The sequence below is a fragment of the Trachurus trachurus genome (genome assembly GCF_905171665.1).
Source record: "Trachurus trachurus genome assembly, chromosome: 24".
In the NCBI taxonomy this organism is placed as follows: domain Eukaryota; kingdom Metazoa; phylum Chordata; class Actinopteri; order Carangiformes; family Carangidae; genus Trachurus; species Trachurus trachurus.
The window spans coordinates 3,054,349-3,068,741 of NC_139910.1; the positions used below are offsets into that span (position 1 = coordinate 3,054,349).

General features: G+C 42.9%; 1 protein-coding gene across 1 annotated transcript in view; it reads right to left on the bottom strand.

Annotated features, from left to right (window-relative positions):
- Window positions 1-4,528: 4,528 nt before the first annotated feature.
- The window catches only part of cfap61 (cilia and flagella associated protein 61), a gene marked incomplete at both ends in the record, with an annotated part of 51,643 nt that continues 41,778 nt past the window's right edge, over window positions 4,529-14,393 (bottom strand). Inside the window, 4 exon segments of the mRNA XM_084000186.1 lie at window positions 4,529-4,720; window positions 4,843-4,936; window positions 10,758-10,969; window positions 13,091-13,173. Coding sequence (XP_083856312.1) covers window positions 4,529-4,720; window positions 4,843-4,936; window positions 10,758-10,969; window positions 13,091-13,173 — 581 coding nt within the window.

The window sequence follows — 14,393 nt, forward strand, 5'->3', positions numbered from 1 at the left end:
ACACACTCCACTCTCTCTCTCTCTCTCTCTCTCTCCTCCTCCTCCTCCTCCTCGTCTCGACCCGGGCACACGCCAGGAGCCTCCTGCTTTTACGGTCTGATGAGTTTGTATAGAAATCTACACGTGCCTCGATCGGCTTTATGTGGTGGTTGTGTGTGTGTTGGAGTGTGTGTGTTTGGGGGTGGGTGGGGGGGTGTTTCTCTGGTTTGTCCAGAAAGGAGACGTCCGTCCAAAGTAACGACACCACGTTAAATAACAGAAAGGGAAGAGAAGGAGGAGGAGAAGGAATATAAACCGGAGAGAAGTTCAGAAGCATTAAAAAACGAAAAAACTAAATAAAATTAAGATTCAGAAATAAAATAAAAAGTGAACATTGAACTCAGACTCAGGGCCGTTGCTAGGAATTCTGCCCCCCCTGAAAGAATACTGAAGTGGGCCCCTGCCCCCTGACTTTTCCACTTTTTTTTCTTAAACTACATATGAAGAGTTCATTTGCAAAAGCAGATAAACGCCATTTTGAAAAAAATGAGTTGATGCTTTTGAATTATTCTTTGCATAGTGTTGTTGTTGTCAATAAAGCTTTATTTTTTTGAGCTACATCTGTTTTGTTATGTCTCATCTCCTCGGTCAAAGCCACTCAACTTTGGTTTGACTGATATCACCTGGTGTAAATGGTAATTGAAAAAAAAAAATGAAGTTATCTGCTTTTGCAAATGAACTCTTCATATGTATTATCGTTTTTTATTTAGCCTATTTTGTTTTGATGCTAATGCAGCATTACTATGAGTGTTAGTCGGGGTCTTATGCAGAATAATTCAGTCATACAAAGATTAAAGACTACTGGGGTTTTTTGTGGGCCCCTAGAGTTATCATCACCTTTCTCCCCTATACAACGGCCCTGCCTAAAACATTCACACAAATCCTCCAAACAGACGCACGGCACGCGCTATAGGGTTAGAGGAAACAAGACCAATAAAATAAAACTAAAAGAGTAAAACAAAACAAAAACAAAAAAACACAAAAGCACACAGGGCCTTGAACGCACCGCGGCCCTGCAGTAGCAGCATGTGCGCTGCTGGCGTGACAGTTAACTCCGGACATATGAATCCGTCATTTTACGCATACATAATTAATGGCGCGAGGAGGGTTTCCTGCTTTGCATCACAATGGCAGCAAGCTGTAGACCCGCCGTGATTGAAAAGGAAATTGCACAGTTGAGAGAGAAAAAAAAGGGAGTAGGCTCGTAGTGGAGGAGGAGGAGGTGGTGGTGGGGGCCCCCAGAAGCAATCTGGCCCCTAGATACCATCGGCGCGTGCTGTGCGTAATCAGTGCGCTCGCTCTGTCCCTCAAATGGGCCAAACCGAGATTAGCTCCGGGATAAAAAAAAAAAAAAAAAGAAAGAAAGAAAAGAAAGAAAGAAAAGCATCAAACCCAATTCCTGCACGTCTCGATCTGACCCGGTCGGCCGGTCCCACCGTGAGGCATGACGGGAAGTCAGCAGCAGGTTGATGAGACTGTGGAGCTGCAGCTTCGGTTTGAACTGAGCTGATCAATGATCAATAATCATTCCTGTGCTCTCACCAGTCATCACCTCCGTGTTACTGACATGTTGATTCACATCTTCATGTTCTAAATTTAGATTTCCTCCGTTTCCTTTTGTCTTAAAATCTCCTCTGAAGTCTTTTTTTTATTAAAAAAAAACAAAAATTTACTTGTTTAAAAATATTTTCTCAAAGGATTTTTTTTGTGCAGCCACTTCCTCTCTGTGTCTTGTTGTCCAGGAAACTAAACATTTCTGTCTGTATTTATTGATAGAAAATTACTCATAACTTACAGGAGTGGTTACTTTATGAAAATATGTTTTTAAAAATAAATAAAAATCCAACTATAACAGGTTCCTGCAGATGGAGCCTTTAATGTAGTGTAATACAACTGTAACTGTGATAAATACTGTACAGGGGATTAAAGGAACCATCATTAAATATCATAAAGAACACTAAAAATTGAAAATGGAGAATATTAAACATGACGTAGTATCACAGAACTGTGGTGTAAAATATAAAATGAGCGGAGTTTTGTAAAATTATAATTCTCAGCACCACAAAGCAGCGATAAGAGAATATAAAGAACATTATAGTGAGATGTTTTGAGATGAAAAAATGAAAAAAATCTCATTCCATCCTGGTGGACTCGGTCAGAAACATTACAGCAGGTTTATAAAAAAGCGTCTTCATGCAGATTTTTGGGGACGGATGATCCATGAACAACTCGACACCAGTGAAATGTGAGTGTGTGAGTGTGTGTGTGTGTGTGTTTTCAGCCTGCGGGTTGTTTGCAGGACATATGTTGGTTGTGTGAGTGTGTGCGGTTATTTTCCCGACAGACTTCAGTTCAGCCTCATTAGCATACAGCTGTAGAGTGACACCCTTCCCCTCCCCCTCTCCTCCCTCTCTCCCTCCCTCCTCTTCCAAAAAGCCACACATCCACTTTCATCTCCTGCAGCTCTGCGGGCCGTGTGATTGGTCACGGTGCTGCAGAGTCACCGAGGGGAGAGGTCAGACTCCGTTACAGTTGGCACATTGTTGGAGGTGGAAATAAAAACAACACGCGCCAGAAAAAGAAGAAAAAAACAAAAAAACAAACTCTTTTGTTGATGAAACTTTCCAAACTCAGATTAACATCAAAAAACCAGATCTTTAATGATTAGGGAAGAAAAAATTGAATTAATTTGATGTTTTAATGTGATTTAAATGTCTGTACAAGCTGAGCCGGGGTGAAGAGGGAATAGGGGGGGAGGGGCATGAATGAGGAAAAATTTCAAATTATAAGAACAAAGAATTTATGAATGTAAAAAAAAAAATTTGATAATGAGAAATAACCGGATGCTACGGTTTACAACAAGAATCAAAATTAACAAAACATTCGACTCGTTCTAAAACCTGCACTGCCTACGTTACCCACAATGCAACTCAACCGCCTACAGGTAAGCTGAAGGTTCAGGTAGGAGCGAGAGAGAGAGACCACGCCCCCATGGAGACTCATGTGACATCACATCACCTGAGGATGTTGGTCAGACCAAACACAACGCCACCTGCTGATGGTGTTTTATTTATTTCCCGTCTTATCGCCGTCAACGACATCATGAAATCATAATAAGACGTTGTGAAAACTATAAAAGTAAAAAAAAAAAAAGAGTTCACTGCTGATGAGGAACAGAAATAAATAAACACAAGAAGAACAACCAAACTTCCTGCTTGCATGACTGTGGTCCGGTTTCTGACCCACAATCCCACTGGTCGACAGCACGACAGCACGCACTTTCAAAATAAAATGACCTCATATCAAGGTGTTAAGACGACGATGACAGATATATAGATAGAATACTCTATCTATCTATCTATCTATCTATCTATCTATCTATCTATCTATCTATCTATCTATCTATCTATCTATCTATCTATCTATCTATCTATCTATCTATCTATCTATCATCATCTTAACACCTTGATATGAGGTCATTTTATGAGGACTAAAAAAGTATTTTGTGACACGTGAAACATAATTTTGCATAAACAATGAAACCTGTCTGAATGAAATCTGTGTAGTCTTATCTGTCATAAACAAGAGATTACGGGTTACGGGGCGCGTTACGTTTGTGTGGCGGTGTCGCCATGGAGACGAGAGCTGGGACACCGGGTCGGAGGCTCTGATCTTACAAGGAGCCTCCATTCTCCCTGGAACTAGTTACTAGTCATTGATTTAACCAGAACTAGGACTCTGGAGCTGCTTCATTAAGGTACATTGTGTAGGAATTCCTCCCATCTAGCGTTGCGGTTGTATATCGCAAGCAACTCAATCGTATTTTTCATGCTGCATTCACCTGAAATTGGGCAGACGGCAGACGGACGACAGCTGCACGTAACGGCATAAACAAGCCTCTATGTAAACAAGCGGTGTGGTTTTACCGTCTTTCTCTGGACTTCTGTGACTAAAATGACATCTGGTTTGTTACCGACGGCCGTCTGCCCGACTGCAGGTGAATGCAGCATCAGTGTAACGCTCCATTCCTCCTCACTGCGTTACCGCGGTGACTTTTCACAGACGCCACCTCCACCTGAGCCGACAGCTCCGGTGTCTCCGCTGAGTTTCCGTGGTTTCCTACCGTCACGCTGCCACTGAACGTAAAAACATGGCGACACCACATGGCAGCAGCACCGAGCTTACCCGCTCCATGTAGATATGAATGATAACGGCTAATTCAGAGCTGAAAGGAACACTTCACTTTGTTGATGGGGGGGATTACTGGTTAATGAAAAACAGACTTTTGAACCAAATAATCGATTTTTGTGAATAGATAACAGGAGAAGTTACACAATGTCCCTTTAAGGTACAAATAGAGTAGAGTTAAGGTGAAAATCCTGCATAGTTCATGTTTGGAGAGGATGTGGAATCAGCAGCGATTGGAGACAGGGCCTGAGTTGTTTGTGTTGAACAGTTTACTGAGCAGAGTGAACAGGTGTGAGCTGGTTTAACTCAGCTGACCTGGGCTGGCGAACATGGGCAGCAGGTTCCTGTTGTAGCTCAGGAACTTCACGGCGCTGCTCCTCACAGCCGCCGCCGTCTCAGTGTCCAGCGTGTCCTCTCCGTCCTCTAGCCCTGCCGCCGCCTTGTCCTCCTGCTGCTGCTGCTGCTGCTGCTGCTGGCGTCGCCGCGCTCCCGCCTGAACCAAACACACAGAAACACACAGCGTCCGGTATCGTCAGCTCCTCGTGCACAGTTTGAGAAAATCTGGTTTTGATGTTTGGGTTAAAGTGAAACACACACAAACACAGACACACACACCTTGGACCAGGAGGCGGTGATCTGCTGCAGCTCCTGCTCAAAGTCGGAGAAGCGGTCGTGATACACGGCCAGACAGCTGCTCTGACTGAAGAAGCTGCAGGAGGACGACACACACACACTTCAGAGGTGAACACGTTGATGATGATGTTATTTATTTTTAGATACTGTATTTATAATCTGTTTTTATCGTATGTGTGTGTGACTGGTTCTTCTGTGAGCAGTTGACCACACCTGATTTTCCATCCATCCATCCATCCATCCATCCATCCATCCATCCATCCATCCATCCATCCATCCATCCATCCATCCATCCATCCATCCATCCATCCATCCATCCATCCATCCATCCATCCATCCACCCACCCAGGTGTATGTGTGTAAACTTGAGTTTTTAGGTGTCTAACATCAGAGCAGTGACTGAAGTTGACAGGAAATGTATTACGGGTGCATTTACTTCCTTCTTTGCCTCATGTTTTTTTTTAAATAGTTTATTTAAATCCCCAGTATGTAACTAATTTGGCTTTTTCTTAGCAAAAATCAAATCTGTCTTTCATAAATACGTATTTCACTGAAGGTGAATCACAGCCGCATACAAATGAAAGCTTTCTGGTTCCTTAGAATGAGTTGTTACAAGTCGTTACAAATACATAAGTGGGCGCCGCACCGAACCGAGGCGGCCATGTTGCATCGTGACCGTAGGTAACCATGGAAACTGAGCGGAGCTGTGGGCTCGGCCTGTTAAAACTGTCACCACTGTGTAGTGTGAGGAAGGACGGAGGCACTGGTGTTGCATTCAGGTGCAGTCAGGCAGACGGCCGTCGGCAAACCAACCGGATGTCATTTTACTCCACCAGAGAAAGACGGTAAAACAATACCACATCACCATGACAACATATTGTCAGGCCTGTATTGTTTTGCCTCGTGCTGGCGGACCACTTGTTTATCCTGTTACATGCAGCGTCTGTTGTCTGTCTGACGTCTGCCCCATTTCAGGTGAATGCAACATCAAGAATACGTTCAGATATGCAACCGCACCGCTAGATGGGGGGAATTCCTACACATTATACATTTAAGTTAAATGTTTGATGAAAACTATAAAAAAGAAAAAAAAAACTTTTGTTTTGTTTGTTTTTTGGGGGCTCTGAGTAATTTCTTTGTCACGGCTTCATTTGTGCAACTTTTTGAGGCCAGTATTTCAAAATAAAAGCAGCTGGACTTTGTTTTCTCTTCGTCCCTCTGACATTAATCAGCTCGTGACCCCTGTGGGAGATTTGCAGGGGCCCCGACTGTAGATGAAGTGTCCATCGTCTGTCACTCATGTCCCACTTTTTTTTCTCTTTTTTTTCTTTGCCTTCACCTACTTTTACTTCTACAACTCGGACCACTTCCTCCTTCGCTGCCGCCGCGGTCGGGGCCCTTTAACCTGCGGTCGCCTCACTCAGCAGGATCCCACACCCAGAGAGGAAATCTCAATGATGTGGATGAACTGACCCTTTAACCAACAACTCAGCCTTGAAGCAACACACACACACACACACATAGGGAGAGGCCACCACTCTAACTGCCCCGGCTGAATAACCCCGCAGCCGCCACACGGTCAATCAATTACTTTAACGGCTCATGATGCTCCATCAGCCTCCACAATGACTTTACGAGTCAGCGCAGCGAGGACTCGGCCGCCGCTCCGGCTTTGTCTCGTCCTGCAACCGGCCACAAAGACAGATTGGGGAGCTGCATAAACAGATTAGGAGGCGGAGGAGGAGGGGGGGGGTGTGGGGGGGACAATAGACGTCCATGTCTGGGGGTCATTTGTGTTGAAACCTCAGAAGCAGGTCACCTGCTGTTTGACTAACACACACACACTCTGACACACACACACACACACACACTCTGACACAGTGAAGTCAGAGCAGCAAACACACAGAGGACGTGAGGACAAAGGAAGCTCAGGACTAAATCTGAGCTGGTCACTCGTCCTCGTGTCCTCTGATTAAACAGCTTCACTCTCCAACTGTGTCTCCATCCACTTGTCAATCACTTTATCTGAGGATGGATTAAAGCAGCGGCTCTCAGTCTCCTCTGGGGCGCCGGACCCCCTGCATAGTTTCCAAGTCCCAAACCAATTTCCAAGCCTTTTTAATTGCATCATCACACATTTATTAATGGCCCTTAAGGTAAATATGCTATTTCAATAGGTGGATGGTTTACATGGACAGTTTTAAATAGTTTCAAATAGGTTTAGGAAACAAAACCGATTGAAAATACTTCATATAAACCAATGGTTTTTCTAAAGCGTCATGTAAACCTTGAAACAGGTTGATTCTCCGCATGCTCAGGACTTGACATACTCTTGTACGCACGCTTGAGCACGCTGAGCCGTGCCTGGCTGCCACTCAAGCGAAAATGTTGAGCAAGAAATCCACCGCCCCAAAATAGACTTGAAGAGAAACCTATTTACTACTAAAGTTTATTTTTAAAAGTTGCTGTGCACAGAACATTGCATTGCACACCATCCTCCTATGCGATATTTCAGAATAAAAGTTAAATTTAAGGAGATTGTCCACTCAGTGTTGAATTTGTAGTGACGACGTAATGCATTTCAAGCAAAAATGATGGCTGCGGTCACTATTTTAGTAAAATAAAAAGTGTCAAAAGGTTGCTCAATAAAATTATATTTTATCGTTTTAAATACCCCTTGCAATTGCACCGAGTACCACTAAGGGGTCCCAGTGCCCCTGGTTGAGTAACGCTGGCTTAACAAGCTTTATATCCACTAAAACACATGTTTAATGATGTCACAGGTGGTTTTGGGATCAAATTGATGCATCAAATACATTTCTTGCATTTTAAGGCGTTTCCATTCATTTTTGCACTGAATCGCACAAACGGAATGCGCAACAAGCCAAACGTGTAATGACTGATGAGTATGGGTGTCACGATTTCGATTTTTTATCGAAATCGATCGAAATTACGTCACGATCTCGAGCATCGAAGTCAAAGAGAGGATCGACGATCCTCCCCCCCCCCCCCCGCAAAGCTACAACTGCCTGTTGTCCCCATTGCGCACCACGCGTCTTTTCAGTCACTGGTCCGAGTTCTCCTTTACTTTTTATTTCGAGACAACACTCTCTCTCTCTCTGTCTCTCTCTCCGTCTGTCTCTCTCTCTCTTTTTTTTTTTTACCGGCGGTGTCAGCTGCTGTGCACGTCTGCAGCAACCCAAACACATGCACATGTTGACCGGCTCTATTCCAGCCACATGATTGGTTCGGCACGGCGCAACTCTCAATATCATTGGCTATTTGCCAAAACATGGATGAATGAAACCTATCGACCACGTCTCATATTTCTATCGAAGAAAAGTTATTTCACCATTTATAGCGTTTCATCACCAGCCCTGGTGGGCTACTGTCCCTCCTACCTGGGAAACAGGAGGGAGACGCAGCTCTAACTACACAACACCGACAAGCACTGAGAGCCGCATGTTGCAGTGACTAAAAAAAACAAACAACAAACAACAACCCGCAAATAATAAGCCGACGAAAAGCTGCAACTTGCCACTTTTTGTCGATGTATTATTTGCGGGGGCTTTCGGGGGATCTGGTGACGGTGGAGGATCCGGGACTGATTGACTGTGGACCACCACCAGTCTGATCAGGACCATCGCAGCGCTGCAGCTGCAGCTCTGCCCCGCTGTCTGTCACATGACTCTCCGTATCAGCGCAATCTCGTTTACATTACATTAAGCCGACATCAGGAGAATAACGACGGTAAATTAATGAAAATAAAATTATGATAATGTACAGATATAAATATATTTGTTTCAAAACCTTGGGGGCAATTTTGTCCCCTGGATCATGATTTTTGGGTGCATGTTACCTTTATATTGTAAATAAATTATTTAAATTTGACCATTAGTGCCTAATGTGATACATTATGGAAATTGCATCACTTATATGTAGCCCATCTTTTGAAATAAGATTTACTGTACAAAATCTGATGAATAAAACCAATGATCGTAGACTAGACTAGTCTGAAAATAGCATAGGCCTCTGTGCTGTAAGAAAAAGAAAAAAAATCGAGAATCGAATCGTGACCCTAAAATCGAAAATCAAATCGAATCGAGGATTTGGAGAATCGTGACACCCCTACTGATGAGCCACTGTCAGGAGTTGTTGCCTTGGAAACCACTGAGTGATTATGAATGACAGCCAAGTTAAGTTAGCTTTTAAGCAAACAAATGGTAAATATTGCACAAGTTATAATAGTGCTCATGTGCCAACTGAACTGAACAAAACTGACGTAAAACGCGACCACAATTCACATTAATCCTGAAAAGAACAGTTTCCATCAGTGTTTATCCCATAATAAGCCTTTTATGGATCAAGAGAAAATCAGTTGAGATCGACATGACAAACTTTTTGTCCATATTCACTGGCATTTAATTGAATTTTACTGTTTCCATAAGAGTTCATAAAAACGTTTGGATGGAAACATAACTTCTGCTGTGCACATGAAAAACTTAAAAAACTTCACCACCAGCAACGTGTGTTCTCACACAATCAGAGACACAAACTGCATAAATCTAATTATAACGCTGCTGCGGACAGAAAAACACAATAACGGACAAGAAAACTGTGATTTGGTGAAGCAGCAACAGACTAAAAACAGACATTTGGTGTTTCACCAAACTGCTCATTTCAGTTTGTTTACCTCCCAAAATACTTTGCTTTTTTTTTTTCCTCCTCTGATGAAGAAACACGTCTCACTGCAGTTTGAGATTTATTCTGTGTCTCAGGATAAACAGATGTCATTTAGATGTATTCATGCATGTAATCATTTATTAATCATCATCATCCCTATTGATAACAGGAAACAGAGTAGATTTCTCTGTCTGCAAAACGCCACCAACTGTTTATAACGACGCTCTGACTCTCCAACGCTGCAGTAAGGTAGGTGAGCCAGTCATCTACACTAAAAAAACTATTCATAACTCTGTGAAATGCTGTCCATACATAGCTATTAATTTAACTATTTGCATAATGTTACTTTCATAGAAAAGTATGGTAACCCTTTAATTTACAGGCCGCTAATTACGTGATAATGTCTAGAAATAGGCCAGAAATAAAACTCAATTTCACAGTAATGTTGAGAAATGTAGCCAAGAAATCACGATTGATTGCAACGACTTGGTGGAGAAAGATTCTGTATGAAAAGTGAGTGTGTGATCTTTTGCCTTGATGGAAAACATGACATTACTATGAAGTTTGATGTAACTGCTTGATGTGTGTGTCTGTGTGTGTGAATGTACAGTAAATGTCCATCTTAATGCTTATTTAGGGAAGTCCTCCTGTCAGTCCCCTTGAGGGGTTTTTGGACGTCCTTGCATGTCTGCTCTGTCCAATATCGTATTACTGACTTTTTATGTGCAAAACAAACAAAACAGATCAAGATGTACATTTCCCCCTTTTTAAAGTCTGTGTGTTCCTGTGTGCGTTCCTGTGTGTGTGCTCCGGCTCAGCCAGTGGTATGTCTTGATTTACAAGGCTGTTATTGAGATGACTCCATCTTATTTATCATCTCTTTTAATCTTGAATAACAGAGCAGAGAGTCTCCGTTCTCCATAATCTGGTATCTCTGAATGTATTTAAGTCCACGATACATCCCATTATGAGTGCAAACATTTTATTTGAGTGCAAATGTTTTGATTTTTAACCAATTTTGTAAATTCTATAGTTATTTGTATCTTTTATGTCTGTGTTTAATGTGACCATGTGTTGAAACTGTTTGTTTTTAACTGTATGTGCTGCCATTCTTGGCCAGGTCTCTTTAATCTCAATGGGACAAACCTGCTTAAATAAAGGTTATAATGATAATATTGTGATGTGTAACCAGGTGTGTGGTCTTGTCCTCTCACCTGTACAGGTCGTGGACCAGGCCCTGGTGGTAGCGGGTGGACAGCTGGCCCAGCAGCTGCTGCGGCTTCCCGTACAGCGTCAGGTAGTTGGAGACGGGGAGCGGCTTCAGCGAGAGGCAGGTGAGCGTCTCCACCAGGTCCGAGCCGTCCAGGTGCACGCAGAAGTAGTTCCCCGTCTCCACCCGGCCCGTCACCATCCCCTGGTCCTGCAGCTGTTCACAGAGGAAGAAGACCAGAGTCAGAGACGGTCAGAACGTTCAGCTCCGTTCATGTGAGCGGAATAAGAAGAACAAGTCGTTAACTAAAGGTCTTTGCACACTGAGTCAGTTTTTTTCACATGCGTTTTTCGTAACCGTCATCCGACAAAAAACATAACGCGCAGGCTCCTTGCACACCGAGTCCGTTGTGTTTTATTCACATGCGTTTTTATTTTGTGTTCCAAATTTCGGAGAGGGAGACAAAAATCGTCACACAGTGATGCACTTTGTGGTTCTCTCAATATTGTGTCCATCCTGAGAGAAGCCAACAGTGAGGGGATCGGCCTGCTGCTTGTTAACGTGCAGCAACTATCATGATCACTTCAACAGTTTATTTTAGGATGTCAGTGGTCCAGTTTGATAGATATTGATTATTAGCTCACACAGTAAACAGAAGACGACCTCTCCAGCCTCGAAATGCTGATGTGATTGGTCAAAAAGACTCTTCACGGATGCGACAAACGCATTAAATCGAACCTGTTCCGAAAACCTTTATGACGGACGAAAGTTTGGGAGTCGGTGTGTAAACATGATCGACACAACATGAGGTCGAATTTAGTTTTTGACGTGCGGCAAATTCGGACGAAAAAAACGGACCCAGTGTGCAAAGGCCTTAAGTGTTTGATTCAAGAAAATGTGTCCGGCGTGAGAACGAAGCCAGACCTCTGTGACGCAGCGATAACATCTGAGCTGTGTGTCTGGAAACTGGACACATCCACTGAGCTGTGTGTGTCTGAACGTGTCACTTCCTGTTTGGTGAAAAGTGTCGCTGTGAGTCTGAGTGTGAGTGTGGAGGTTCTGGTTTCAGTCCTGTGACCTCTGAGTGTTCGGCTGCAGGTTCAGGAGACGTTTCTGCATCGTGTGTTTTCACCCTCGGCCCCGTCCACACTGATCTCCAGTGGGACTTGTTGAGGCTGTGCAGACGGAGAGCAGCTGAATAAAAATCTAATTTAGGTCTCAGCTCTGTGTTTGTGCCTCTTGCGCCCGGCGACACTCGAGTCCGGAGGCGTCGACTTGTCATGTTGTCGTCCGTCTGTGTCCGTGTCCGTGTCCGTCCTGCTCTTGTGAAGGCGCCCTGAGGGAAGTTCCTCAGATATCGGAGTGAACGTTGACTGGGGTTGTGTTCAACATCACTTCACTCATTCACTTCACTCCCTCTGTTGTGTGCAACATGTTGTCAGAAGAAAACAGAATCATTTTGAGATTGTTTCGGCAAAAATCCTGATTATGTGGCGGGTTTTCCTTAAAAAAATGTGACGGCATGCGATGGGTAGTTTTGCAATTTAGTGCGAGGAACTTGCCGGAATTTGCTAAAACTGCGGGAGCTCGCAAAAAAAATGTGATTTGAGGAAAAAGAAAGAGTGATTCTCCTAACACCCTGTTCTCAGTTTTGTGTCCTTTGGGTTGTTTTATGTGTTCACACACACACACACAAACACGCAAACACCACGTCCAACATTGATTTCCGCCTGTGTTTCAACACGCAGTTACACGGAGTCCATTGAGAAACTGTTTTGCGTCATCTTTTGTGCTTATTTCAGTTGGCAAATGAGACTAACAACAAGGGGAAATTACTGCTCCTGTATGCAACATGTTTACATTTTCTGCAAAGATACATGCGTCTTATTTCACTAAGGAAATGCAGAGATAATGAAATCATGCAAAACCTGCATATTTTAAGCTTTTTGCACAGAAATAAACAATTTATGTGGCAACTTCCTGCATAACTTGGGCTGATTATACGTTGGATTATGCGGTTGCATAATTATCACATTTTCCTGGAGGGACTGTGTAGTGAGTTATAGTGAGCTCAACCACAAACTGGGAAAAAAAAACTTTCTAATGCAACTCATTTTCTCTGTGACACTTTTCTTTCTTTTTGCATACAGAGGAAAATAACACAGTTCATATGACTTTGATTCACTATAATTAACGGCACTAATAGGTAAAAGCTCCTATGATTTACTTGGTAAATATGTGCACCTGACAGTGAGCAAAAAAACATAAATTCAGTCTGTAAATAAAGCAGAAAAAACAAAACAAAGACGACTTCTATGTTTAAAAGTCATAACTCACAGGTTTGACTGCATTGGGCGACAGGTTGGTTGCAGTCGGTTTGGTGACGTGCAGGTAGTTAAATCCACCAGGCAGCTTCCCACCTGAGGAGAGACAGAAACACATGGAGATCAGTTATGAGTCGAGTCTTAAGCTGCTGAGTCAGAAATACAGGTTCATCTCAGTGAATTAGAATATCATGGAAACGTTTATTAATGTCAGTAATTCAGTTCAAAAAGTGAAACTAATACATTATAGAGAGCCTTTACAGTCTATTATCTCTAATTTCTTTTAATTGTAATCATCAAGACCTAAAATTCAGTATCTTAAAAAATTTAAAAAAGCATTTTTAAAAAAGCCTACTGGAAACAGCCTTTCCATGATATTCTAATTTATTGAGATGCACCAAGCCTGTCTGGTTGTTTCACTTGATAAACACAGAATTTATCTCCAACAATCACCACTGAGTTGAGAAACGTGAGGATTAGCTGCTTCTCTCTGGTTGATATCTCTGTAAATAAATGAAATATCTTTAGATTGAACCCTAAGAAGATGAAAGAGGCGCAAAAAAAAGAGCGGAAATATGATCATTATCTGCAGCCAACTCAACAATAATGACAGGAAATGTGAAAAATGTAGTGGAAAAACAACAATAATCACTGTGTTTTTTACCTGAGGAAAAGAAAAAATATTCCTACATGATCTGTTCCAGAGCTGAAACTCGCACTTAGCAACAGAGAGAGAAAAAAAAAAGCTGGGACAAGAGCAGATGAATAGTAACGCACATTTCCAGAGTGAGCATCCACCCACAGAGGAGAGCAGGGCCGAGGCAATAAACTCAATGCAGCGATACGACATCTCTGCTCTGAAAAGTTCACGTGTGGTTCATCTGGGAGAGAAGGGCGAAGCAGAGTGGCTGTTGTGTTTATATAAAAAAAAAAACACAAAAAACAGCCTGGACCGGCCTTGGTCGCTCTGAATACACGGCAGCACAATGCGGCATTGTCACGGCGCGCTGCGGTTTGAGTGTCTGCCACAATAACGTCGGCGGTGGGTGGGCGGGTGAAAGATTGGAAAAATGTTTCACAAAAGCTTAATGAAAAAAAAAAAAAAAAAAAACTATGGACAGCACGAATTCTCTCAGATAAAAAGGCCGACAGAGACGGGGACGGACGGGAGGAAGGACAACTGATAAACCCTGAGGATATATATATGGACGCATGAGCTGCTGCTGCTGAATGTGAAGGAATCCTGTGTTTATGATGAAGCTCCTTCACGCTGAATGGAACCAAAGAGGTGGAGGTGAAGTGGGAACGAGCTCCGT